Source organism: Tachyglossus aculeatus, chromosome 17, assembly GCF_015852505.1.
Source record: "Tachyglossus aculeatus isolate mTacAcu1 chromosome 17, mTacAcu1.pri, whole genome shotgun sequence".
NCBI classification, from domain to species: Eukaryota; Metazoa; Chordata; class Mammalia; order Monotremata; family Tachyglossidae; genus Tachyglossus; species Tachyglossus aculeatus.
In genome coordinates, this window is record NC_052082.1 from 15,379,290 (window position 1) to 15,406,241 (window position 26,952).

Here is a 26,952-nt window from a genome sequence, read left to right on the forward strand (position 1 = left end):
TGCAAGGAAATCATTTAGGGGCCTCGCCACTCCATAAGCTTATCGATAGCTTTAGAGCAAAATCAAACTCTAGACCACACTGCTGGCCCCTGGTCGGTAATGGATTCCCCAGGGCCGGGGGAATGTTGTCTAATGGATGGAGGCATATTACGGCCGATTCTGATGCATCGTGAGTCTTGGAAAACTCCCAAAGGGATGAGATATTCTTCACCGAGCGTATCATGACACCGTAAAACATCCTTAAGCCAGATCCCTGCCACTTACTGGCTCGCTGGTCCGGCAAACCAAAAGCACTCCTCGGCAACACCGTACACTTACATCACCTCTTTATTTCGTAGCCGGAAATAATACAGTTCCACAGGGTAGCTCATCAATAAATAATGGGGTTTAAATCGCTAAACGTAGAATCCTATCTCTCTTTGGCATCCGACAGTCATTCTATTTCCCATCCAACCGTTGACTATAGAGGAATAGTTTATTGTAAGACTCTTCAGTACAATAAGTTAGAGAGGTGTGCAGTTTACTTTAAAATATTTAACAGCTGAAAAAGAAGAAGATTCCAGTATGCCCCCACAGGCCTCCCACCCTAGGCTAGTGGCCAACACATCCCCACTGTTCCCGGTTGCCAAAAATTCCACATCGAATCTTTGAGAGGAAGAAGGTTTTACCAACGTTACTTTTTTTTTTTTTTCCAAAACACATTCCTGTGTTTGGATTGCGTGTTATCAGTGCTTGGACTTCGATTTCTTCGGCAACGAGCTAAACCAGTGCATTTGACGTAAATTGTTCATTCAGAATTAGCCCGTTAAGGCGGCACAAGCAGTAGACACTTTCAAACTAACTCTAGAAGCTAAGTTTTCAGTAGGAATTCTGTGCTGCGAACAACTAAGAAGTTCCGATGCCATGCTGAGAGGTATCAATTTACGGTTAATTTAAATATTCAGTACGAGAAACCACGAGTTTCCTTCTCCGAGCTCCGCTGTTACTTCAGATCCTCCGGCCCGGGAGCGACGACTTCCCTTCTCTCGCGCTATTCCGGGTACATTTTAAATGAGAGTCGGGATTCCGGAGGATTACTCCACTCAAGTAAAAATCTCAAAGGAGAAACGTTCTGGGAAATCCCGGAGGTTATCTCCCAAACGGTGTTTTAGCCAGAGATCCGCTATTAACCCCAACTTAGAGAACCACTTTCCAGGAGAGGATCATCACCTTCTGAGGAAAATATAGACGCTTACTCAGCGATTGCTCCGATGTGAACAGACGCTGCCAACCTGAATCGTATCTTTTTTTTCCTGCTAGTACAAAAAACTCATTAGGGAACACTCAAACGGGATTTTTTTTAAGTATTCCATTTCCGCCACGTGCAGGTTTCTCAACTTCAAGAAGCAACACGTTACCACACATATATTATTTTAGAGTAAGTTACAGACACAAGTTCTCGAGTGCTCGTCGGAGGGCAATCTTCCCCGTGCCCCCCGCCCTTGAGCGGCTACCCCGCAGACCCCATTTCCAATCGGCGTGGCAAATCCCCATCTAGATTCCCGTGCCAGAGCCGCCTCTGCCTTTCTAGAATCGCCCCCCGCAAATCAAGTCCACCCGTTGAGAGTCCCCCGGGTGGCTTCGGGCTTGAGGATCTTCCCCCAGACCCCCTAGCCCTCGGCGGGTTCTAAGCGAGGGGTCCGGGGCGTCCGAGGACCCCCTCCGCCCGGCTCCTCCGTCCTCCCCCCGGGCCGGGGCCGGTCCCGTGAGCAGACAGACAGTACGTGTGGGCCGAGGGGGTCCGGGAAGCCAGAGGGAGCTTGGCCAGCGGCGGCCCGGCCGCCGTTCATGTGTTGTTCCTGGCGAACACGCGGTCCCCTCTGAGGGTGAGGTGCTGAAGTTGGTACTGGAGCCCTTCCGTGTCGGCGGGTTCCTGGCTGCTCATTTTGTCTAAGTTGAGGTAGTCCAGAGATTTGGAGTGAGCCCTCTTGCCCTTAAACAGGCAGAGGGGCAGAGGCCCGTGGAGGGCCTTGTACGAAGGTTCGTAGGGTAAGGACTTGGGGCACCTCTCCCCCGAGCTGGGCATGCGGCGGCGCCGCCGGCCGTTGAGCGTGGGGATCTCGTAGGGCTGGTAATACCTGCCGCGGGTCTTGAAGAGGCGCGAGGAGCGGGCCAGGCCCGTGTCCAGCGGCTTGGAGCGCGGCGGGGCCGGGCCTTCCCCCTTGTTCTCTTCCCCTCCCGAGCACTTGTGGGCTAACTTCAGGAGCTCCTCCCCCGTGGTGAAGCCCACCAGGTAGTTGGAATCCATGTGGAGGATCTGGTAGCCCGACACGGTCCGCCGAATGGGGGAGCACGGGGTGCTGGAGCAGCGGGGCCTCTCCGCTTCCGTCTTTCCCGGGGGGCCGGCCTCGGCCCCGGGGAGGGGGAGGGCCGCCACGGCCGTCCTCGACTCGCCGTTGACGTCGACCTCCATGTCGAGCGCGGGGCTGCCCGCGCCTGGGGATAGAGCAGAGCCACGTTACTCAGCGATTGCTCCGATGTGAACAGACGCTGCCAACCTGAATCGTATCTTTTTTTTCCTGCTTGTACAAAAAACTCATTAGGGAACACTCAAACGGGATTTTTTTTAAGTATTCCATTTCCGCCACGTGCAGGTTTCTCAACTTCAAGAAGCAACACGTTACCACACATATATTATTTTAGAGTAAGTTACAGACACAAGTTCTCGAGTGCTCGTCGGACGGCTAGGCCTCCGAAATCGCCCGCGCCCCAGACCCAGCCGGGGGACCGGGGCCACATCTCCTCACCGTACCTCGCTCTCGCCTGTCCCGCCATCGACCCCCAGCCCACGTCATCCCCCGGGCCTGGAATGGCCTCCCTCTGCCCATCCGCCAAGCTAGCTCTCTTTCTCCCTTCAAGGCCCTGCTGAGAGCTCACCTCCTCCAGGAGGCCTTCCCAGACTGAGCCCCTTCCTTCCTCTCCCCCTCGTCCCCTTCTCCATCCCCCCCATCTTACCTCCTTCCCTTCCCCACAGCACCTGTATATATGTATATATGTTTGTACATATTTTTTTTACTCTATTTTATTTGTACATATCTACTCTATTTATTTTATTAGTATGTTTGGTTTTGTTCTCTGTCTCCCCCTTTTAGACTGTGAGCCCCCTGTTGGGTAGGGACTGTCTCTATATGTTGCCAATTTGTACTTCCCAAGCGCTTAGTACAGTGCTCTGCACATAGTAAGCACTCAATAAATACGATTGATGATGATGATGATGATGATCTCCGCTTGCATCCCGCGGGTCCCCACCGCCTTGGAGGGCCTTACCGACCGTGTTGAATGGAGGGGTGGGATTCAGAAGGACCTGGATTCTCACCCCGGCTCTGCCCTTTGTCTGCTGTGTGACCTTAGGCAAGTCGCTTCTTGGTGCCTCCATTTCCTCAACTGTAAAAGGGGGACACCTGTTCTCCCTCCAATTTAGACCGTGATCGGGGACTGTGATCTAATTAACTTGTACCTACCCAGCACTTAGTGTTTGACACACAGTAGGCACTTAGCAAGTATCATAAAAAAAAGTCAATCCCTAATGCTGCTTGCACAGCAGGCATTTATATTGTCCTCTCCCAAGCGCCCGGTACGGTGCTTTGCACACAGTGAAGCGCTCAACAGATACAACCGAATGAATGACGTCTGGAAAGACAAAGAGGACACGGACTCGAGAATCCCAGGAAGCCTTTCAGGAGCTATAGACAGCACTGCAACCTCGAGCTTCGTAACAAACTGAAGGTCTACAGGATAGAGGGTGGGGGCGGAGGGGGTCCTCCGGAAAGCAGGGCCATCCCTCGGGGATTGTGGGGCGGAGATGGGGCTTCGGAGATGGCGAAATTGCCATTTTTAACTGGCTCCTCGGTCCTCCTCCCTCCAGTCTGGAGCCAACTCTGGGAGAAATTGGTTGGAAGGGCCCGCCGGACAGCTACGCTGAGGGATTCTGGGCTCTTCCCTGGGCATATAGCCCACTGTTGGGTAGGGACTGTCTCTATATGTTGCCAATTTGTACTTCCCAAGTGCTTAGTACAGTGCTCTGCACATAGTAAGCGCTCAATAAATACGATTGATGATGATATAGGACCCTGGGCGTAGAGGCCACGGCACTTGACCCTTTCCACTCTCTCCCCTGGGGGTAACCCTGCCCCAGCAGCCGCTCTGGGTTGAACCGGGCTACCGCAAACAGGTAGGGACGGACGAGCATTTCAAAGACAGGGCAGACTGCTGGGAGGCAATGACAGAAGGGCCAGCCTGGGGGATGGAAATGAGGAGAAAAGGCTTCTCTCTCCGAGCGGCGGCATCAGAAAAATCTGCCGCAGGCACTGCAAGTAGCCAAGCGTCAGAGTGGCTTAGCGGCAAGAATACGGGCTTGGCGGTCAGAGGTCGTGGGTTCGTTCCGCCACTTGTCAGCTTGTGACTTTGGGCATGTCGCTTAACTTCTCTGGGCCTGTTACTTCAACTGTAAAATGGGGATTAAGACTGTGAGCCCCATGTGGGACAAGCTGATTGCCTTGTATCTACCCCAGCGCTTTAGAACAGTGCTTTGCACATAGTAAGCGCTGCGTGGCTCAGTGGAAAAAGCCCGGGCTTTGGAGTCAGAGGTCAGGGGTTCAAATCCCGGCTCCACCACTTATCAGCTGTGTGACTTTGGGCAAGTCACTTAACTTCTCTGGGCCTCAGTTACCTCATCTGTAAAATGGGGATGAAGACTGTGAGCCCCCCATGGGACAACCTGATCACCTTGTTAACCTCCCCAGCGCTTAGAACAGTGCTTTGCACATAGTAAGCGCTTAATAAATCCTACCATTATTATTATTATTATTATCATTTTTTTTTTTAAGTTGGGGCTAGAGGCTCGCTCACGAAGGTCTTTTCAGCCATACACATAGAAAGATTGTCACCAGCGATAGTGTCGTCTTCGCATATTTAGGAAGTTACACAACCAGAGAATGGTGGGGGGGGGGGGGGGGGGATTTATACCCCGTTAGGGTTGGGAGGTTTATCAAAACCCCCCATGAGGAGCCAGCCCGGGGCATTGCTGAAAAGGCAGGAGAATCATTCGGACAGCTCTTCTTTAGGTAGATTTTGCTCAGCCCAAATGCAGAATAGAACAGAAAAGGTGTTTTTGGTTTGTTTTTTATGGTATTTGTTAAGCGTTTACTATGTGCCAGGCACTGCACTAAGCGATGAAGTAGACGTAAGCTAATCAGGTTGGACACAGTCCCTGTCCCGTATGGGGCTCACAGTCTTAATACCCATTTTACAGATGAGGGACCCGTGGCTCAGAGAAATGAAGTGACTTGACCAGGGTCACTCGGCAGGTGAGAGGCGGAGTCGGGGTTAGAACCCAGGTCCTTCTGACTCCCAGTCCCGGGCTCTAACCTCTAGATCATGCTGCTTCTTGTAGTGGACTGAGTTAATGATAGCATTTATTAAGCGCTTACTATGTGCAAAGCACTGTTCTAAGCGCTGGGGGAGGTTACAAGGCAATCAGGTGACTGTGACTTTGGGCATGGGTGGGGGGAACTTAACTGTTCTGCACTGAGGACTTCCAGTTCAGTCCAGCTCTGTTGATCGGTTGCTCTGCAGGCTGGCTGTGCCATCTTGGGGCCCATGGCTTTTGACTTTGGTTCCCATTCTTCCTAGGAATTGGGCCAAACGAGTGTGGCAGCTAGAGACGCTAGTCACTGACCACACCCAGCATGGTTCATTCATTCAATCGTATTTATTGAGAGCTTACTGAGTGCAGAGCGCTGTACTTAGCACTTGAGGACTCGAGTACTAAGGTTCACCGTGCGGGTGGCCTGACCAGGCGCTTTGGGTTTGCGGTTGGGTTTTCAGTCCCGCTCCTCCGCCTCGCTGAGGGGCCCGCTGGCTTCCAGAAGCTGAGGAAATAATACGATTGATTGATTGATTGATTGAGGAGTGACTAGCAGAGTGGGGCCCGGAACCACGGCGGAGAAGCGGGGAGGACAGGTCCAAAGGGAAAGAAATAATGGGGCCAATTCAGGAAAAACAATTCCACAGCATCCACCATCATTCCAAGCAGCGGCACTTACTGAGTGCCTACTGTGATCCGAGAACTGTACTAAGCACTTGAGACCATAAAATAGAAGCCAAAGACACAGTCCCTGCCTCGGAGGAGTTTACGATCTTATATGGGAGACAGCGAACAAAACTTGCAAAAGGACAATAGGGAAAGGCTAAAAGCAGAACTGATTAATTAAACAAAGGATGGGCTGACGTGACTAAGAAAGTGGCGATGAATCAGAAGATGCTTCATGGAGGTGTTTTTTCTAGGAGGGGAGGAGTAGGGTCTGGAGGATTTTGAGGGGGACTGTTCCCTACACGGGGGGTCGAAGGAGTGAGTCGGACATGTGACGGTGGAAACTGAAGGTTAGCTTCAGAGGAGCAAAGAGGACAATCGGGGGTGGAGGGGGAGAGGAGAACAGATAAGGAGATGGCTGTTGAGACCCTTAAATCGAATGGCCAGGAGGCTTTTTTTGTTTGTTTGAAGAGGAAAAGCAGTGGAGGATTTTGAGGAGAAAAGAGATATATTTTAAGAAGGTATTCCAAGCTGCTATGTGTAAAGTAGACTGACAAAGGGGAATCAAACAATGGCACTTATTGAGCATTTATTGTGTGCTTCTAGAACATTGTGTACTAAGCGCTTGGGAGAGTCCAGTAGGATAGTGTTGACAGATACGTTCCCTACCTACACCGAGCTTACAGTCTAAGGAGTCTTGAGCCACCGCATGGGGAGAATGGCAAGGCTCTGGCAGGGAGAAATGGCAGGTTTTTGAGGCGGGCTGATTGCTGGAGTTCAAAGAAAGGAGTTAGAGATGATGCCGTGGGGAAAAACTTCTGGGACAGGGATGGTGGTGGTGTTGAGCAAGTGGACAGCGATGGGAAAGAGGAAGAGAAGACTATTTTGCAGGGAGGACATGGGGCTCCGTTTGTGCATGCTGTGTCTGAAATGCCAATCATCCATGGAGACGTCCTTGAGAAAGGAGGCAATTTGAGGGGGGAAAGCGGGTGAGAGTTCAAGGTGGGGGAAAGTGGCAGGTGAGGAATGAGAGAGGATGAGCTCCCCAAGGGACTGTAGAGAGAGAAGAGTTGAGGAACTGTAAAAGAACCATCAAAACAGACACTGTGTCAGGAAAACCAAGTCCAGAAGAAATTTCAATGATTACTGGTATTTGTTAAACGCTTACTATGTGTCAAACCCTGTTCTAAGTGCTGGTGAAGATGCTAGTTCCTCATGTTGGAAGCAATCCCTGTTGCTCTGGGGGGTTCACAGCCTAAGTGGGAGGGAGAACAGGTATCGGCTCCCCATTATAAGGATGAGGAAACTGAAGCACGGAGAAGTTAAGTGAGTTACCCAAGGGCACCCATCGGACAAGTGGAGAGCTGGGATGAGAACTCAAGTCCTAGGACTCCCAGGCCTGAGTTCTTTCCACTAGGTCCCACTGCTTCAAACTGACAGCATCGAAGGCAACAGAGAGGTCAAGAAGCAGGAGACAAGTCCCTGGAGACCTTGGTGAGCATGCTCTCAGTAAAGTGGAAGGGGCAAATCCAGATTGCCGGAGAGCGGGGGGGGAGCTGAGAAGAGAGCTGATGGTGAAATAAAGCAGAGATGGGGGGCTGGAGGGTGTGATGGGGGCTGAGAGATGGGGTTTTTGTTTGTTTTTTAATAAAGGGAGTCCTGAGCTTATTCTGGAGAGGCTGAAAATAGAGGTAGGAGACAGGAGAAGGAAGGGCAAGTATTTGGGGAAGGGGTGGGTTTAAGCACAGGTAACGGGGTTAGATCTTGAGAGGCCGAAGACCTCTTGGAAGACTTCTCAGCTGTACTGCAGGGAAGGATGAGTCCCCAAATTCCTCAATGTTCCAGGAAGAGCTATCAATCAATGATATTTACTGAGCGGCTGCCCTGTACTAAGCGCTTGGGAGAGTACAGTACAACAGAGTTGGTAGACACATTGCCCTGCCCACATCAATCTCTGACATTTGAGCACAAACAGTGTGCAGAGCACTGAGATCAAATGTCCTAAAAACTGTAAAGTTACGCTTTTTCCTGCCCTACTCCAGCAGGAAGGTTCTCCCTCTAGATTGTAAGCTCACGGTGGGCAGTCACGGTGGGCAGTGTGTCTGTTACACTGTTCTATAGTACTCTCCCCAGCTTTTACTACAGTGCTCTGCACATAGTAAGCACTCAGTAAATATAATTGACTGGCTGACTTTTCCTTGGCAATGGCAGGTGAGGAGAATGGGATGGGACTACATTCAGAAAGAACCATCAAATCAGATCTCTGAATGGAGGAATTAGAATCCTGCATTTAAAAGAAGCTGAGGAGAAAACAGATGTGGACGGAAAAGCAGCTCATCAAAATACGACTGAATTAAAAACTCAGGAAAAATACCATTTAACATACTGTCATTTGGTTAAGGAACAAACCTGCAACTTTAAGTGAATCTTTCATTTAAAAAAAAAATGGCAACCAAAAAACCTTTGGTTAGCCAAGCTGTATTAGACTCCCCCAACCTTTAAATCAAAAAGATCTTACCAACTCTGGCCTAGTGGATAGAGCAGGTGCCTGGGAGACAGAAGAACCTGGGTTCTAAAGCCCAGCCTCACCTCTTGTCTGCTGTGTGACCTTGAGCAGGTTACTTAATTTCTCTGTGTCTCAGTTTCCCCATCTATAAAATGGGGATTAAGACTGTGGGCCCTACGCGGAACAAGGACTGCGCCTAACCCGATCTGCTTGTACACACCCCAGAGCTTAGTACAGTGCCCGGCACACATAGTCAGTGCTTAACAAATACCATAATTTTTAAAAATTATTATTATACTGTTTGCGAGTTACTATTTAATTTTTATTTTCTCAGTCTAAAGACCTACACCCTAATATAAAGCTTTGGAAACATTAAATGCCTCTGGCTTGGGTTTTAAGGTCTATGCTGTAAACCCTGATCTTTTTATTTGGTAACAATCAATAAAGTGCTTAGTGTGGTGATGATGATGGTTTATCGCATCTCTTGAAGTGTCCCTGATCAGTCCGGGAATCAAAACCAAAAAAAATTCCTCAGTCTGTTGCAGCTCAAGTGGAAAATGAAGTGGTAAACGCATGATGCCTTGGGTGTTGTGAAAGAGCTGCATTTCAGCAATGACAAAATCGCCTAACCAAACACTGCACATGCTATCACCTGGAGTCTCCTTTCCCTTCTCTAATAACTTGAGTCAGCAGCCTATGCTATTTCTCATGCGAACTGAACCAACCCCCTATAAACATAATGACTTTTAGGATAACAAAAACAGGCTACCCATCAGAGGCGTGGTATGTGCGAGCTTCTAAAATGAAACCATTAGCCAATGTCTTTGGAGACCCTTCCGTAGACGGTTAGCAATGTGGATAAGGGTCCGCACTTACTGACACTTTGACAGTAATCCCCTTGGGTTATATGTGTGTATGCACGTGTATATATATATATATATATATAGATAGATAGATATAGATATAGATATATAGATAGAGAGAGAGAGATTTATATCTCTATATGTATCTATATAGAGAGAGAGATATAGAGAGAGAGAAAGAGAGAGGGAGAGAGAGAATGTGTGTATACGTGTGTGCTTACGTATAAGAGTGTACTGGGAAGTAGAGAAAAGGCATGACAGAGGTCTATGCACCTCAGGCTCAAACCACTTCCCTGTCACCTTTCACCCTCCCCTGAACGGGGAAAGAGTTGGGAAGAGCAGGATTTGATAGGGAGCCTTCACTCATCAACTTCCCCCAGTTGATCTCTCCCACTTTCATTCCTCATCAGGTGTCATCAGCAGCCGGGGCGAGCGGCAGATCAGGGTCCAGCCCCATCCCTCCCGGCCCTCCTGATCTCCCGATAAAGGGCCGCTGGAGGTCACGGGGCAGGAGGGAGGGGAGCCGGAGGAACGGAGGGAAGCGCGCTTCTCTATGGGAAAAACCATCTTGGGCTAAGTCGGTCTGCCCTGGGGTGGGATCAAACAGAAACTTGTCACCATTGGCTTTAAAGCAGCCCATGACCGTGCCCCCTCCTACCTCACCTTCCTTCTCTCCTTCTCCAACCCGGTGGGCACACTCTGCTCCTCAGGTACCGCTAGCCTTCTCACTGGGCCTCCATCTAACCTGTTTCGCCGCTGAGCCCTGGCCCACGTCCCTCCTCTGGCCTGGAACGCCCTCCCTCAACTCCCACAGACAATCACTCCCCTCCCCGGCTTCAAAGTCCTTCTGGAGGCCCATCTCCTCCAGGAAGCCTTCCCTGGCTAAACCTCCCTTTTCCTCATCTCCCACTCCCTTTTGCACTGCCTCGCCTCGTTCCCTTTGCTCTCCCTCCCTCTCCCCACCCCACACCACTTATGTCCCTATCTATCTGTCATTTTACTTCCTTGACTCCACCCCTCTAGATTGTGAGCAGGGAGTGTCGCTCTTTATTGCTGTACTGCACTTTCCCAAGCACAACACTTCTACAGTGCTCTGCACCCAGTAATAATAAATAATAATAATGATGGCATCTGCTAAGTGCCTACTAGTGCAAAGCGCTGTTCTAAGCGCACGGGGGGGGGGAATACAAGGTGATCAGGTTGTCCCACGTGGGGCTCACAGTCTTAATCCCCATTGTACAGCTGAGGGAACTGAGGCTCAGAGAAGTTGTGACTTGCCCAAGGGCACACAGCCGACGTGACAGAGCCGGGATTAATAAATACAACTGAATGAAGGAATGAATGAGGGGGTCTATCCTTCCCCTGGGCTTTCTGGACAACCAGCCAAGGACCCCCTGGCCTGGGCCCGTGACAGCCAGCAGCTTTTCAGCTACTTTTTGTTGTGGCACGGAGGCAGGGGATTCACCCATTCAATCATCCATTCACCCATTCATTCACTCAATCGTATTTATTGAGTGCTTACTGGGTGCAGAGCACTGTACTAAGCGCTTGGGAGAGGACAACAGGGCAACAGATAGAGACAGTCCCTACCCAACAACGGGGTCTACAGCACTGTAGTAAGCGCTAGTTCTCGCCTGTCCCGCCGTCGACCCCCGGCCCACGTCCTCCCCCGGGCCTGGAATGCCCTGCTCCCTCTGCCCCTCCGCCAAGCTAGCTCTCTTCCTCCCTTCAAGGCCCTGCTGAGAGCTCACCTCCTCCAGGAGGCCTTCCCAGACTGAGCCCCTTCCTTCCTCTCCCCCTCGTCCCCCTCTCCATCCCCCCCATCTTACCTCCTTCCCTTCCCCACAGCACCTGTATATATGTATATAGGTTTGTACATATTTATTACTCTATTTATTTTACTTGTACATATCTATTCTATTTATTTTATTTTGTTAGTATGTTTGGTTTTGTTCTCTGTCTCCCCCTTTTAGACTGTGAGCCCACTGTTGGGTAGGGACTGTCTCTGTATGTTGCCAATTTGTACTTCCCAAGCGCTTAGTATAGTGCTCTGCACATAGTAAGCGCTCAATAAATACGATTGATGATGATGATGATGAGAGTAGAACACCACAACAGTGTCATATCTGTTATTTTATGTGTTTATATTGATTTCTATTTGCATTGATGTCCGTTTACTCCTCCCCTCCATAGAGCTCGTTGTAGGCAGGGATTGTCTCTTTTTAATCACTGTATTGTGCTCTCCCAAGCACTTAGTCCAGTGGACCGCTGACCTCCTCACTGTGCCTCGCCTGTCCCGCCGTCGACCCCCAGCCCCCGTCCTCCCCCGGGCCTGGGACGCCCTCCCTCCACACATCCGCCAAGCTCGCTCTCTTCCTCCCTTCAAAGCCCTACTAAGAGCTCACCTCCTCCAGGAGGCCTTCCCAGACTGAGCCCCCTGCTTCCTCTCCCCCTCCTCCCCATCCCCCCACCTTAACTCCTTCCCCTCCCCACAGCACCTGCATATATGTATATATATTTGTACATATTTATTATTCTATTTTACTTGTACATATTTATTCTATTTTATTTTGTTAATACATTTGGTTTTGTTGTCTGCCTCCCCCTTCTAGACTGTGAGCCCGCTGTTGGGTAGGGACTGTGTCTATATGTTGCCAACTTGTACTTCCCAAGCGCTTAGTACAGTGCTCCGCACACAGTAAGCGCTCAATAAATACGACTGACTGAATGAATGAATGCTCTGCACCCAGTAAGCACTCAGTAAATACGAATTGAAGGAACGAATGAATTCCCTGCCCACAACAATCCAAATAAATCAAATGACAGCTATTGGATATATAAGTGGTGTGGGGCTGGAAGGGGGGAAGCGGAAGGGAGCGGGGGCCGAGGGGGAGGGGGCTTAATCCGGGCAGGCCTCTTGGAGGAGGTGGGCCTTCGGTGAGGCTTGAATAATAATAATAAGAATGGCATTTGTGAGGCACTTACTATGTACAAAAAACTGTTCTAAGCGGAAAGGACCGGGAGCCGAGGACGGGGGGGTTGGGGAGGATTAATCCGGGCAGGCCTCTTGGAAGGGGTGGGCCTTCGGTAAGGCTGGAAGAATAATAATAATGATGGCATTTGTGAGGCACTTACTATGTGCAAAGCACTGTTCTAAGCGGAAGGGAGTGGGGGTGGCTTAATCTGGGCAGGCCTCTTGGAGGAGGTGGGCCTTTGGTACGGCTTGAAGAATAATAAAATAATAATAATGATGGCATTTATGAGGCGCTTACTATGTGCAAAGCACTGTTCTAAACGGAAGGGAGTGGGGGTGGCTTAATACGGGCAAGCCTCTTGGAGGAGGTGGGCCTTCGGTACGGCTTGAAGAATAATAATAATAATAATGATGGCATTTGTGAGGCGCTTACTATGTGCAAAGCACTGTTCTACGCGGAAGGGAGCAGGGGCGGCTTAATCCGGGCAGGCCTCTTGGAGGAGGTGGGTCTTCGGTACGGCTTGAAGAATAATAAAAGTATTTGTAAGGCGCTTACTATGTGCAAAGCACTGTTCTAAGCGGAAGGGAGCGGGAGCCGAGGACCGGGGGGTGGGGGGGCTGGGGGGGGGGCGCTAATCCGGGCAGGCCTCTTGGAAGAGGTGGGCCTTCGGTGAGGCTTGAAGACTAATAATAGTACTTGTAAGGCGCTTACTATGTGCAATGCACTGTTCTAAGCGGAAGGGAGCGGGAGCCGAGGACCGGGGTGGGGGATGGGGGGGTCTTAATCCGGGCAGGCCTCTGGGACGAGGTGGGCCTTCGGTAAGGCTGCAATAATAATAATAATAATAATAATAACAATAATGATAATAACAATAATGGCATTTGTGAGGCGTTTGCTATGTGCAAGGCATTGTGCTAACCGGAAGGGAGCGAGGGCGGCTTAATCCGGGCAGGCCTCCTGGAGGAGGTGGGCCCTCGGTAAGTCTGGAATAATAATAATAATAATGATGGCATTTGTGAGGTGTTTGCTATGTGCAAAGCACTGCGCTAACCGGAAGGGAGCGGGAGCGGCTTCACCCGGGCAGGCCTCTTGGAGGAGGTGGGACTTCGGTAAGGCTGGAATAATAATAATAATGGCATTTGTGAGGCGTTTGCTGTGTGCAAAGCACTGTGCTAAGCGGAAGGGAGCGGGGGAGGCTTAATCCGGGCAGGCCTCTTGGAGGAGGTGGGCCTTCGGTAAGGCTGAAATAATAATAATAATAATAATAATAATAATAATAATGGCATTTGTGAGGCGCTTACTATGTGCAAAGCACTGTTCTAGGCGGAAAGGAGCGGGGGCGGCTTAATCCGGGCAGGCCTCTTGGAAGAGGTGGGCCTTTGGTAAGTCTGGAATAATAATAATAATAATAATAATAATAATAATAATAATAATGGCATTTGTGAGGCGCTTACTATGTGCAAAGCACTGTTCTAGGCGGAAAGGAGCGGGGGCGGCTTAATCCGGGCAGGCCTCTTGGAGGAGGTGGGCCTTCGGTAAGGCTGGAATAATAATAATAATAATAATAGCATTTGTGAGGCGCTTGCTATGTGCAAAGCACTGTGCTAAGCGGAAGGGGGCGGGGACGGCTCAATCCGGGCAGGCCTCTTGGAGGAGGTGGGCCCTCGGAAAGGCTTGAAGGAGAAGAATTGTATCTGTGAGGCGCTTGCTATGTGCCAAGCAGTGTTGCAAGCGGAAGGGAGGGCCGGGCTTATTCTGAGCGCCGGCCGGTGGCGGGCACCTACCTGGGCCCGGCGGAAACGGATCCCCCGCCCGGAGACGGCGATGGAGACGGCGAGGACGGAAGGCGGCGGCGGCGGCGGCGGCGGCCTCCTCCTCCCGGCCGCCCGCCGCACTGACTGACCCACCGACCGACTGACTGACAGTTTGATTGACAGGGCGGGGGACCCGCCCTCAGCCCCGCCCCTTCCGCTTCCGGTCCGCCCTCCCCTGACGGACAGTTTGACGGACAGAGCGGGGGGGCCCGCCCCCTCCTCCCCGCCCCTTCCGCTTCCGGTCCGCCCTCCCCTGACGGACAGTTTGACGGACAGAGCGGGGGGGGCCCCGCCCCTCCTCCCCGCCCCTTCCGCTTCCGGTCCGCCCTCCCCTGACGGACAGTTTGACGGACAGAGCGGGGGCCCGCCCTCCGCCCCGCCCCGCCCTCCCTGACGGGCTGACGGACGGTTTGACGGACAGAGAAGCCCCGCCCCTCCGCCCCGCCCCTTCCGCTTCCGGTCCCCGCCCCGCCCGCCCTGAAGGGCTGACGGGCGGTTTGACGGACGGAGAAGCCCCGCCCTCCGCCCCGCCCCTTCCGCTTCCGGTCCGCCGCCTGCCCTCACTGCCCTACTGAGAGCTCACCTCCTCCAGGAGGCCTTCCCACACTGAGCCCCCCCACCCCCTTTTAGACTGTGAGCCCACTGTTGGGTAGGGCCCGTCTCTATATGTTGCCAATTTGTACTTCCCAAGCGCTTAGTACAGTGCTCTGCACACAGTAAGCGCTCAATAAATACGATTGATGATGATGATGATGATGATGATTGATTGATTGATTCCTCTCCCCCTTCCCCCCCGCCCCATCCCCCCCGCCTTATCTCTTTCCCCTCCCCACAGGACCTGTATATATGTTTGTACAGATTTATTATTCCATTTATTTATTGTATTTGTACATATTTACTCTATTTCTTTTCTTTTGTTAATATGTTTGGTTTTGTTCCCTGTCTCCCCCTTCTAGACTGTGCGCCCACTGCTGGGTAGGGACCATCTCTATATGTTGCCAGCTTGGACTTCCCAAGCGCTTAGTACAGTGCTCTGCACACAGTAAGCACTCAATACGATTGATTGATTGATTCCTCTCCCCCTTCTCCCCCTCCCCATCGCCCCCGCCTTACCTCCTTCCCGTCTCCACAGCACCTGTATATGTGTTTGTACGGATTTATTACTCTATTTTATTTGTACGTATTCTATTGATTTTATTTTGTTAATATGTTTGGTTTTGTTCCCTGCCTCCCCCTTCTAGACTGTGAGCCCGCTGGTGGGTAGGGACCATCTCTATATGTTGCCAACTTGGACTTTCCAAGCGCTTAGTACAGTGCTCTGCACACAGTAAGCGCTCAATAAATACGATTGATTGATTGATTGACAGGCAAGAACGAGGCCCAGTGAGGAGGTTAGCGGCAGAGGAGCGGAGAGTGCGGGCTGGGCTGCAGAAGGAGAGAAGGGAGGTGAGGTAGGAGGGGGCCAGGGGATGGATGGACAGCCTGGAAGCCCAGGGTGAGGAGTTTCTGCCTGATGCGTAGGTTGATTGGTAGCCACTGGAGATTATTGAGGAAGGGAGTAATATGCCCTGAGCGTTTCTGCACAAAGATGATCCAGGCAGCAGCATGAAGTATGGATTGAAGTGGGGAGAGACAGGAGGATGGGAGATCAGAGAGGAGGCTGATGCCGTAATCCAATCGGGATAGGATGAGAGATTGAACCAGCAAGGTAGAGATTTGGATGGAGAGGAAAGGGCGGATCTTGGAGATATTGTGGAAGTGACACCGGCAGGTTTTGGTGACGGATTGGATGTGTGGGGTGAACGAGAAAGTGGAATCGAGGATGACACCAAGTTTGCGGGCCTGTGAGACAGGAAGGATGGTAGTGCCATCTACAGTGACGGGAAAGTCAGGGAGAGGGAAGGGCTTGGGAGGGAAGATGAGGAGTTCAGTCTTGGACATACTGAGTTTTAGATGATGGCGGGCAGACATCCAGATGGAGATGTCCTGAAGGCAGGAGGAAATGCAAGCCTGGAGGGTGGGAGAGAGAGCAGGGGCAGGGATGTAGATTTGGGTGTCATCAGCGTAGAGATGATAGTTGAAGCCGTGGGAGCGAATGAGTTCACCGAGGGAGTGAGTGTAGATTGAGAACAGAAGGGGACCAAGAACTGACACTTGAGGAACCCCTACAGTAAGGGGATGGGAGCGGGAGGAGGAGCCCGCAAAGGAGACTAAGAATGAATGGCCGGAGAGATAAGAGGAGAACCAGGAGAGGATGGAGTCTGTGAAGCCCAGGTTGGATAGCGTGTTGTGGAGAAGGGGGTGGTCCACAGCATCGAAGGCAGCTGAGAGGTCGAGGAGGATTAGGCTAGAGTAGGAGCCGTTGGATTTGGCAAGAAGGAGGTCATTGGTGACCTTTGAGAGGGTGGTTTCGGTGGAGTGGAGGGGACGGAAGCCAGATTGGAGGAGGTCGAGGAGAGAGTTGGAGTTCAGGAGAGAGTTGGAGTTCCTTCCTTCCTTCCTTCCTTGCTTACTTCCGGCCCCTTCTGCTTCCCCCCACCCAGGCGGTAATAATCATCATCATAATGATGATGGTGGTGGTATTTAATGCTGTCAATTTGATGCTATTGACTCCTGGCTACTTGTTTTGTTGTCTATCTCCCCCCTTCATTCATTTAGTCGTATCTATTGAGCGCTCACTGTGTGCAGAACACTGTACTAAGCACTTGGGAAGTACAAATCGGCAACAGAGACGGTCCTTACCCAACAAAGGGCTCACTGTCTAGAAGGGGGAGACTGATTTAACTGTATTTATTGAGCGCTTACTGGGTGCAAGGCACTGTATTAAGCCCTTGGAAAGTACAATTCAGCAACAGAGAGAGACAGTCATGGTCTGGAACGGGGGAGACAGGCATCAGAACACCTGGCCCACGTGGGGCTCACAGTCTTAAGCCTCAATTCTCAGATGAGGTAACTGAGGCACAGAGAAGTTAAGTGACTTGCCCAAAGTCACACAGCTGACAAGTGGCAGAGGTGGGATTAGAACCCACAACCTCTGACTCATAAACACGTGCTTTTTCCACTAAGCCATGCTGCTTCTCCACGGCTATTAGGAGGGCAGAATTTGCCCACTTGTGAAAGAAAAATCTCTAGATTAATAATAATAATGATAATAATAATTATGGTATTTGTTAAGCACTATGTTCCAGGCACTGTACTAAGCGCCGGGGTAGATACAAGGCAATTGGGTTGGACACAGTTCCTGTCCCGCATAGGGCTCACAGTCTTAATCCCCATTTTCCGGATGAGGTAACGGAGGCACAGAGAAGTGAAGTGACTTGGCTAAGACCACACAGCAGACAAGTGGCGGAGCCAGAATTAGAACCCAGGACCTTCTGGCTTCCTGGCCCATGCTCTGGCTTCCCAGTGAAGGAGAGGAGAAGGGAATCCAGCTATTCATTTTTTAATATAGGGAAAATGAGGCTCCAAGAAAATAAGCCCCTAATTCCCACTGACCCCCTTTAACACGGTTTCCCCTGACGAGCTGTTGTGCTCCAAAATTTTTTCTTTATTTTGGATTCTTCCTGGACCTTTCCGGGTGGAAATGAAAACACATTCCAAGAATTCCTTCTTCCACATCCTGTGAGGAAAGGAGAAGAAAGAAAAGGGTGCCTGGAGAATGAGAGAGAATTTTTCTCTACCACAAAAGACTTCCCCCAGTTTTATGGGAAGGGCTTTTTGAGAAACAGATGTTTGGGACCGTTGGCCAGGGCAAAAATACCTGGCCTTAATTCACCTCGAGAGATATTCCTGCACCCCATAGAGGCCCCGTTAGAGCTCAGAAGAAACCATACAAGCTAAGCGGGCTCCGTTCTCAAAGCCTCTACCTTAAATCAGTCTCTCCTTACCCCTTTTTATCTCTCATTCTCCATGCACCCTTTTCTTTCTTCTCCTTCCTTCGGTTATCTTTTTCTCAGCGGGTTACACATTTGGGGTGGTACTTTCCCCAGAAGCCAAAATGTCCTCTAAATCTCTGCTGTAAGTTAAAAATAAAAGGGACATGAAAGTGGAGAGAAGGGAGGGCGGTTCTTGGGGTCGCAGACAGTAAGCCAGAATCAAGCCCACCCAAAACAGAGCCGTGAAGCCGATGAAAGCCACCTTTTATTTCACTACTGCTTAGAGTCAGGAGACGATTCTTGCGGTATTCGTGCAACTTTCCCACTCACCGTGATGGCCAATGGCCTAAAAAGGATGCTGCTTTTCACTTGTCTTCCTTGTGAAGGTTTTGCGGGAGGCAAAAAAAAAAAAAAAAGGCCCTGCTGAGAGCTCACTTCCTCCAGGAGGCCTTCCCAGACTGAGCCCCTTCCTTCCTCTCCCCCTCTTCCCCCTCCATCTTACCTCCCTCCCTTCCCCACAGCACCTGTATATATGTATATGTTTGTACATATTTATTACTCTATTTATTTATTTATTTTACTTGTACATATCTATTCTATTTATTTTATTTTGTTAGTATGTTTGGTTTTGTTCTCTGTCTCCCCCCTTTTAGACTGTGAGCCCACTGTTGGGTAGGGACTGTCCTATATGTTGCCAGTTTGTACTTCCCAAGCACTTAGTACAGTGCTCTGCACATAGTAAGCGCTCAATAAATACGATTGATGATGATGATGATGATGCGGGTTGGGTAAGTCTAGAAAACACCCATCAGATGGCCCATCTGGTCAACCGCTCATTTTCTGGAAAATAGGCCGTATTCGTTTTTCCATTTTCTTGCTGCTGAATCCATAGGTGAGAATTGAGAGAATCCCATGTTGGGTGAACGTTCATTATTACTATCGTTATTATTATTGTTCCTGCTACTACTAATAATAATCGTGATATTTGTTAAGTGTTTACTGAAGGCCAAGCGCCGGGTTTTTCCTTCACATTCTGGTCTCCTCCAGAGGACGGTTCATGAAGTCTTGAATGGCTTGGTGCAGAGGAATCCATTTTTTAATTGAGATCTGCAAAGCCGTAATCCAGCTAGAAAGAAGAAAGGGACAGTTCCTGAAGAAGGTTGCATATGTACTGGGGAACAGTAATAATAATAATAATAATAATAATAATAATAATAATAATAATGGCATTTGTTAAGCGCTTACCATGTGCAAAGCACTGTTCTAAGCTCAGAGGAGGTTACAAGGTGATGAGGTTGTCCCACTGGGGGCTCACAGTCTTGATCCCCATTTTACAGATGAGGGAACTGAGGCACAGAGAAGTGAAGTGGCTTGCCCAAAGTCACACAGCTGACAATTGGTGGAGACGGGATTGGAACCCATGACCTCTGACTCCAAAGCCCGTGCTCTTTCCACTGAGCCATGCTGCTTCTTGTAGTAATGACGGTGATATTGGTACTTACTAAGTTCTTACTCTGTGCCAAGAACTGTACTAAGCACTGGAGTAGATTAAAAAATAATTACTAGACAGTTTGTTTTTGTGTTTTATGCTATTTGGTAAGCGCTTACTATGTGCCAGGCATTGGACGAAGCTCTGGGGTAGATAGAAGATAATCAGTCCATGTCCCACATGGGGCTTACAGTATTAATCCTTAACAGGTGAGGTAAACTGAGGCACAGAGAAGCTAAGTGACTTGTCCAAGGTCACCCAGCAGACAAGTGGCGGAGCCCGGATTAGAACTCCGGTCCTTCTGACTCCCAGCCCATGTTCTATCAACGAAGGCATGCTATTTCCTGGCCCACACGGGACTCACTGTCGGAGAGTATGAGAACAGGCACCCCTATTTTACATAAGAAAACACTGGGGCACAGAGAAGGCAAGAGATTTCCCCCAAGTCACACAGCAGGTAAGTGACAAAGCCTGTACTGGAACTCATGTCTCCTGACCCCCCAGTCCCAGTGCTCTTTGTTAAGCATTTCTCTGGATCACTGAGGCTGGGGCTACAGAGACTGAGAGGTTTCTAAAAAGTTCTGGCTATAAACATGTTGTCTCAGGCTCGTATCGGCTGTTCTCTCTGGGGCAGATAAGATGGATGGGAAACTAACCCAGAGACGGGCAGCCATTCAGGAAAACTCCCCTCAGGGCCGCAGGAGCGAGCATTTTCATGGATAAGAATGTATATATATATATATATATATATATATATATATATATATATATATATATATATATATACACACACACACACACACACACACACATATACATGTATATATGTATGTGTATGTATGTATATGCATACATACACACACACATATATACATATACACACATATATATATGTACATATATGCATGTATATATGTATGTATGTGTATGTATATATACACATACATATATATACATGTATACATATATATGCATGCATACATATATACATGTATATACGTGTATATATATATATATATATGTATACATGTATATATGTATGTGTGTGTATGTGTGTGTATGTATATACATACACACATACATATTTATATACATGTATACATATTTACACATACATATATACATGTATATATGCATGTATATACATGCACACATGTATATATGTATATATACATGTATATATGTTTGTGCATATTTACTACTCTATTTATTGATTTATTTTACTTGTACATAACCTATTTATTTTATTTTGTTAGTATGTTTTGTTTTGTTGTCTGTCTCCCCCTTCTAGACTGTGAGCCCACTGTTGGGTAGGGACCGTCTCTGTATGTTGCCAACTTGTACTTCCCAAGCGCTTAGTACAGTGCTCTGCACACAGTAAGCGCTCAATAAATACGATTGATTGATTGATTGATAAGAAAAACAAAAACTAGAACAGGTCCCTTATTTACCTGCCCACAACATATACTCTGGTTTATTCCCCAACAAAATACGTGCTTTGCTATCGAGTAAACACAGTCTAATTCTCTTCCACGTACATTAACCAGGTGTTTCGGTAAAGGTGTTTGACAAGAAATGTCACGGCGACTGAGGCCAAAGCTTATTTTTTTGCTGTTCGGTGATCCATCATCATCATCATCATCATCATCAATCGTATTTGTTGAGCGCTTACTTTGTGCAGAGCACTGTACTAAGCGCTTGGGAAGTACAAATTGGCAACATATAGAGACAGTCCCTACCCAACAGTGGGCTCACAGTCTAAAAGGGGGAGACGGAGAACAAAACCAAACATACTAACAAAATAAAATAAATAGAATAGATATGTACAAATAAAATAAATAAATAGAGTAAAAAATATGTACAAACATATATACATATATACAGGTGCTGTGGGGAAGGGAAGGAGGTAGGATGGGGGGGATGGAGAGGGGGACCAGGGGGAGAGGAAGGAGGACAAGGGGGAGAGGAAGGAGAGGATCCAGAGTAGCTAGTTTGTCTAGGGGCGGTAATGTCGGACTCTCCGTCCATGGACTCTCTCCAGCCTGCATGAAGTTAAGGACAGCCAACCACAACAGAAAGGAGAGACAGAGAAAGAGAGAGAGATTTTGTAATTGCCAAAACCATCCATCTGGAGAGAAAGAGATACTGCCAAAACCATCCATCCGCTTCTAGCCTGGCTCCCCTCCGGCCTGCTTCAAAATGGCAGGGCTGCCGTTGTGTCCGTTGGAGACTGGATTCTGGGATTTCTGGGAGGAGGAGGAATGTCCCTTAACCCAGTTCCCGTGAATCTTGGATCATCATCATCATCAATCGTATTTATTGAGCGCTTACTATGGGCAGAGCACTGTACTAAGTGCTTGGGAAGTACAAGTTGGCAACGTATAGAGACAGTCCCTACCCAACAGTGGGCTCACAGTCTAAAAGGGGGAGACAGAGAACTAAACCAAACATACTAACAAAATAAAATAAATAGAATAGATAGGTACAAGTAAAATAAATAAATAAATAGAGTAATAAATATGTACAAACCTATATACATCATCATCATCATCAATCGTATTTATTGAGCGCTTACTATGTGCAGAGCACTGTACTAAGCGCTTGGGAAGTACAAGTTGGCAACATCTAGAGACAGTCCCTACCCAACAGTGGGCTCACAGTCTAAACGGGGGAGACAGAGAACTAAACCAAACATACTAACAAAATAAAATAAATAGAATAGATAGGTACAAGTAAAATAAATAAATAAATAGAGTAATAAATACGTACAAACCTATATACATATATACAGGTGCTGTGGGGAAGGGAAGGAGGTAAGATGGGGGGGATGGAGAGGGGGACGAGGGGGAGAGGAAGGAAGGGGCTCAGTCTGGGAAGGCCTCCTGGAGGAGGTGAGCTCTCAGCAGGGCCTTGAAGGGAGGAAGAGAGCTATCTTGGCGGATGGGCAGCTTATTATGTGCAGAGCGCTATACTAAGCGCTTGGGAGAGTACAACAGAGTTGGTAGACATGATCGCTGCCCACAAGGAGCTTATAGTGTAGAGGGGGACACAGACGTCAAAATAAATTGCAGAGGGGAATGGGCAGGGTAAAAGGGTAGGTACCTAAGTGCTGTGGGGGGAACTATCGAGTGCTTAAAGGGTACAGATCCAAGTGCGTAGGCAACGCCGATGAGAGAGTGAGTCGGGGAAATGTTAGGGAAGGTTTCTCGGAAGAGATGTGATTTAAGAACGGCTTTGAAGATAATAATAATAATAATAATAATGGCACTTATTAAGCGCTTACTATGTGCAAAGCCCAGTTCTAAGCGCTGGGGAGGTTACAAGGTGATCAGGTTGTCCCACGTGGGGCTCACAGTCTTCATCCCCATTTCACAGATGAGGTAACTGAGCCACAGAGAAGTGAAGTGACCTGCCCCAAGTCCCACAGCTGACAATTGGTGGAGCCGGGATTCGAACCCATGACCTCCGACTCCAAAGCCCGGGCTCTTTCCCCTGAGCCACGCTGCTTCAAGATAGGGAGAGTTGTCGCGGGGGGCGGTGGAGCGGGTCAGCGTGGCTCAGGGGAAAGAGCGCGGGCTCGGGAGCCAGAGGACATGGGTTCGAATGCCGCCTCCCCCACGTGTCTGCTGTGTGACCTTGGGCAAGTCACTTCGCTTCTCTGTGCCTCAGTTCCTTCATCTGTAAAATGGGGATTAAGACTGTGAGCCCCACATGGGACAACCTCATCTCCTTGTGTTCTAGAACAGTGCTTTGCACATAGTAAGCGCTTAACAAATACCAACATTATTATCATTATTATTATTAAGGGGTCGTCGGTGAGACAGATGCGATTGAGGTACAGGCAGTAGATTGGCATTAGAGGAACCCAAGTCGGTGGTGGGTTCTAGTAGGAGATGAGCGACGTATGGTAGGAGGGAGAGAGGGGATTGCCAGGAGACAGAGAGAGGAGAGCCCCTTCCTTCCTCTCCCCCTCGTCCCCCTCTCCATCCCCCCATCTTACCTCCTTCCCTTCCCCACAGCACCTGTATATATGTATATATGGTTGCACATATTTATTACTCTATTTATTTATTTATTTTACTTGTACATTTCTATCCTATTTATTTTATTTTGTTGGCATGTTTGGTTTTGTTCTCTGTCTCCCCCTTTTAGACTGTGAGCCCACTGTTGGGTAGGGACTGTCTCTATGTGTTGCCAATTTGTACTTCCCAAGCGCTTAGTACAGTGCTCTGCACATAGTAAGCGCTCAATAAATACGATTGATTGATTGACTGATTGAGAGAAAGGGGGTGAACCATCCATGGAGGCTGGAAACAGAGGGAAAGAAGCCACTTATCCAGGAGTGCTAGCTGGGACCGAGCAGGGCTGGGGGCTGAGCAGACCAGGGGAAAAGGGAAGAGTGATCAAAGCGCTCAATAAATACGATTGATTGATTGATTGATTGATTCCTCTCCCCCTCCTCCCCATCACCCCCGCCTTACCTCCTTCCCCTCCCCACAGCACCTGTATAGATGTTTTTAGACTGTGAGCCCACTGTTGGGTAGGGACTGTCTCTATATGTTGCCAATTTGTACTTCCCAAGCGCTTAGTACAGTGCTCTGCACATAGTAAGCGCTCAATAAATACGATTGATGATGATGATGATGTTTGTACGGATTTATTGCTCTATTTTATTTGTACGTATTTATTCTGTTGATTTTATTTTGTTAATATGTTTTGTTTTGTTGTCTGTCTCCCCCTTCTAGACTGTGAGCCCGCTGGTGGGTAGGGACCGTCTCTATATGTTGCCGACTTGGACTTCCCAAGCGCTTAGTACAGTGCTCTGCACACAGTAAGTGCTCAATAAATATGATTGATTGATTGATTGATTGATTGATTGATCCACACAGGATCCCAGCAGGCAGAGGATGGAAGTGCCAGGGCCTTACTTATCCTCCGGACCCGGGAGGGACCCACCCCGTGAGAAGCAGCGTGGCTCAGTGGAGAGAGCCCGGGCTTGGGAGTCAGAGGTCATGGGTTCGAGTCCCGGCTCCTGCCACTTGTCAGCTGGGTGACTTTGGGCAGGTCACTTCACTTTTCTGTGCCTCAGTTGCCTCATCTGTAAAATGGGGATTAAGACTGTGAACCCTGCGCGGGACAACCTGATCACCTTGTATCCTCCCCGGCGCTTAGAACAGTGCTTTGCACACAGTAAGCGCCTAATAAATGCCATTATTATTATTATTATTATCTGGGAACGTGGTGGCAGTCAAGTGAGAACAGCAGGGTCGGGGAAGAAAATCCATCCCATCTAGGTTTGGAACAACTCAGGATGAGAAGCAGCTTGGCCTAGTGGATAGAACTTGGCCTGGGAGTCAGAAGGACCAGCTCCAACACTCGTCTGCTGTGTGACCTTGGGCAAGTCATTTCACCTCTCTGGGCCTCAGTTACCTCATCTGTAAAATGGCAATTAAGACCGTGAGCCCCATGTAGGGCATGGACTGTGTCCAACTTGATTAGCTTCTATGTACCCCAGTGCTTAGTACAGTGCCCGGCTCATAGTAAGCACTAAACGGATACCATTTTTTTTTTTAAAGTAAGGTCCGGGAAGAAAATCCATTCCATTTAGTTTGGAAAAACTCCCGGGATGAGATTGTCCTTGAAGGCGACAAGGAAAGGAGCTTGGAGGCCCTGTGATAGAGTGGAATAAGGAATGGGATTTCCAGATGAAGGGTCCATTCATTCATTCAATCGCATTTATTGAGCGCTTACTGTGTGCAGAGCACTGGACTAAGCGCTTGGGAAGTACAAGTTGGCAACATATAGAGCGCTTAGTACAGTGCTCTGCACATAGTAAGCGCTCAATAAATACAATTGATGGTGATATAGAGACGGTCCCTACCCAGCAACGGGCTCACAGTCTAGAAGGGGGAGACAGACAACAAAACAAAACGTGTGGACAGGTGGCAAGTCATCAGAATGAATAGAAATAAAGCTAGATGCACATCATTAAGAAAATAAATAGAGTAGTAAATATGTACAAGTAAAATAAATAGAGTAATAAATCTGCACAAACGTATGTACAGTTGCGGTGGGGAGGGGAAGGAGGTGGGACGGGGGATGGGGAGGAGGAGAGGAAAACGGGGGCTCAGTCTGGGAAGGCTTCCTGGGGGAGGTGAGCTCTCAGTCTATGATCCAAGGACTGTCAAAGCTTGGGAAAAGGGTTGTATCATGAAGGACTCTATCTTACCGCTTATTCTCTGTTTCATTCTCTGCACACAAATAGAAGGTTTTGAACTCTTCTGATGGGGGTTTGAGCTCAATGACAGGTTGTTTGGAGACAAGGACCTGTTCGCTCGTGGTGTAGCCTTGTAGGTACAGGCCTCCTGAAATGGGGAAAACAGAGCGAATCCATCAGTTAATCAATCAATCAATGACATTTATGGAGCGCTTACTGTGTGCAAAGCACTGAGCCCCTGGGAGAATACAATACAGCAGAGGTGGCAGACGTGGTTGAAAAGGGCAAAACATAAGGAGAAGCTTTAGATGTGATTTTGAATCATTCCCACTCAAAGACTGCCAGTTTAAAATCCCTAATATCTCAGGGGATTCATGTTGATTAACAACATGATCCCTCTGGACTGTATAGGCTCTAGATTCTGTATCCCCCATTCATCCCTCCAGACTGTAAACTTGTAGTGGGCAGGGAACATGTCCACTAATTCTGTTGAACTGTACTCTCTCTACTGCTTAGTACAGTGCTCTACACCTAGTAAGCGCTCAGTAAATACCAATGATGGATGAACAAGGAGTTGCTCCTCTCCAGAGAGTCCAGGAGAAACAAAAAAACTCCCTGGGGACAGCCCAGAAAAGCCATCCCTGAGGTAATTTGTAGGTCAAAAGATCAGAGATCAGAGATCATCTTTCTTTTTACTCAGTCAGTCAATTGTATTTATTGAGCACGCACTGTGTGCAGAGCACTGAGCTAAGTGCTTGGGAGAGTAATAATAATAATGTTGGTATTTGTTAAGCGCTTACTATGTGCCAAGCACTGTTCTAAGCACTGGGGAGGGGGATACAAGGTAATCAGGGTTGTCCCACGGGGGGCTCACAGTCTTAATCCCCATTTTACAGATGAGGGAACTGAGGCACAGAGAAATTAAGTGACTTGCCCAAAGTCACACAGCTGACAAGTGGCAGAGTCGGGATTAGAACCCATGACCTCTGACAATCAATCAATCAATCGTATTTATTGAGTGCTTACTGTGTGCAGAGCACTTTACTAAGCGCTTGGGAAGTACAAGTTGGCAACATATAGAGACGGTCCCTACCCAACAGTGGGCTCACAGTCTAAAAGGGGGAGACAGAGAAGAAAACCAAA

The 26,952-nt window shown here is 48.8% G+C and overlaps 2 protein-coding genes across 2 annotated transcripts in view; both read right to left on the reverse strand.

Annotated features, from left to right (window-relative positions):
* Nucleotides 1–309: 309 nt before the first annotated feature.
* MACIR (macrophage immunometabolism regulator) lies at nt 310–14,270 on the reverse strand. The gene is made up of 2 exons (XM_038759673.1): nt 14,199–14,270; nt 310–2,475 (listed from the first exon to the last, which is right to left on the reverse strand). The coding sequence occupies exon 2, from the start codon at nt 2,450–2,452 to the stop codon at nt 1,826–1,828; it is 627 nt and encodes a 208-aa protein (XP_038615601.1). The 5' UTR covers nt 2,453–2,475; nt 14,199–14,270; the 3' UTR covers nt 310–1,825.
* A 4,627-nt stretch (nt 14,271–18,897) lies between these two features.
* The window catches only part of LOC119939015, a 38,263-nt gene continuing 30,208 nt past the window's right edge, over nt 18,898–26,952 (reverse strand). Inside the window, exons 10-11 of the mRNA XM_038758795.1 lie at nt 25,822–25,957; nt 18,898–19,229 (exon numbers count right to left, since the gene is read on the reverse strand). Coding sequence (XP_038614723.1) covers nt 19,130–19,229; nt 25,822–25,957 — 236 coding nt within the window. The 3' untranslated portion in view covers nt 18,898–19,129. The remainder of the gene's footprint in view (nt 19,230–25,821; nt 25,958–26,952) is intronic.

Coding starts and splice junctions, on each gene's coding strand:
- MACIR (XM_038759673.1), bottom strand. CDS start 2,452: ATGGAGGTCGACGTCAACGGCGAGTCGAGGACGGCCGTGGCGGCCCTC.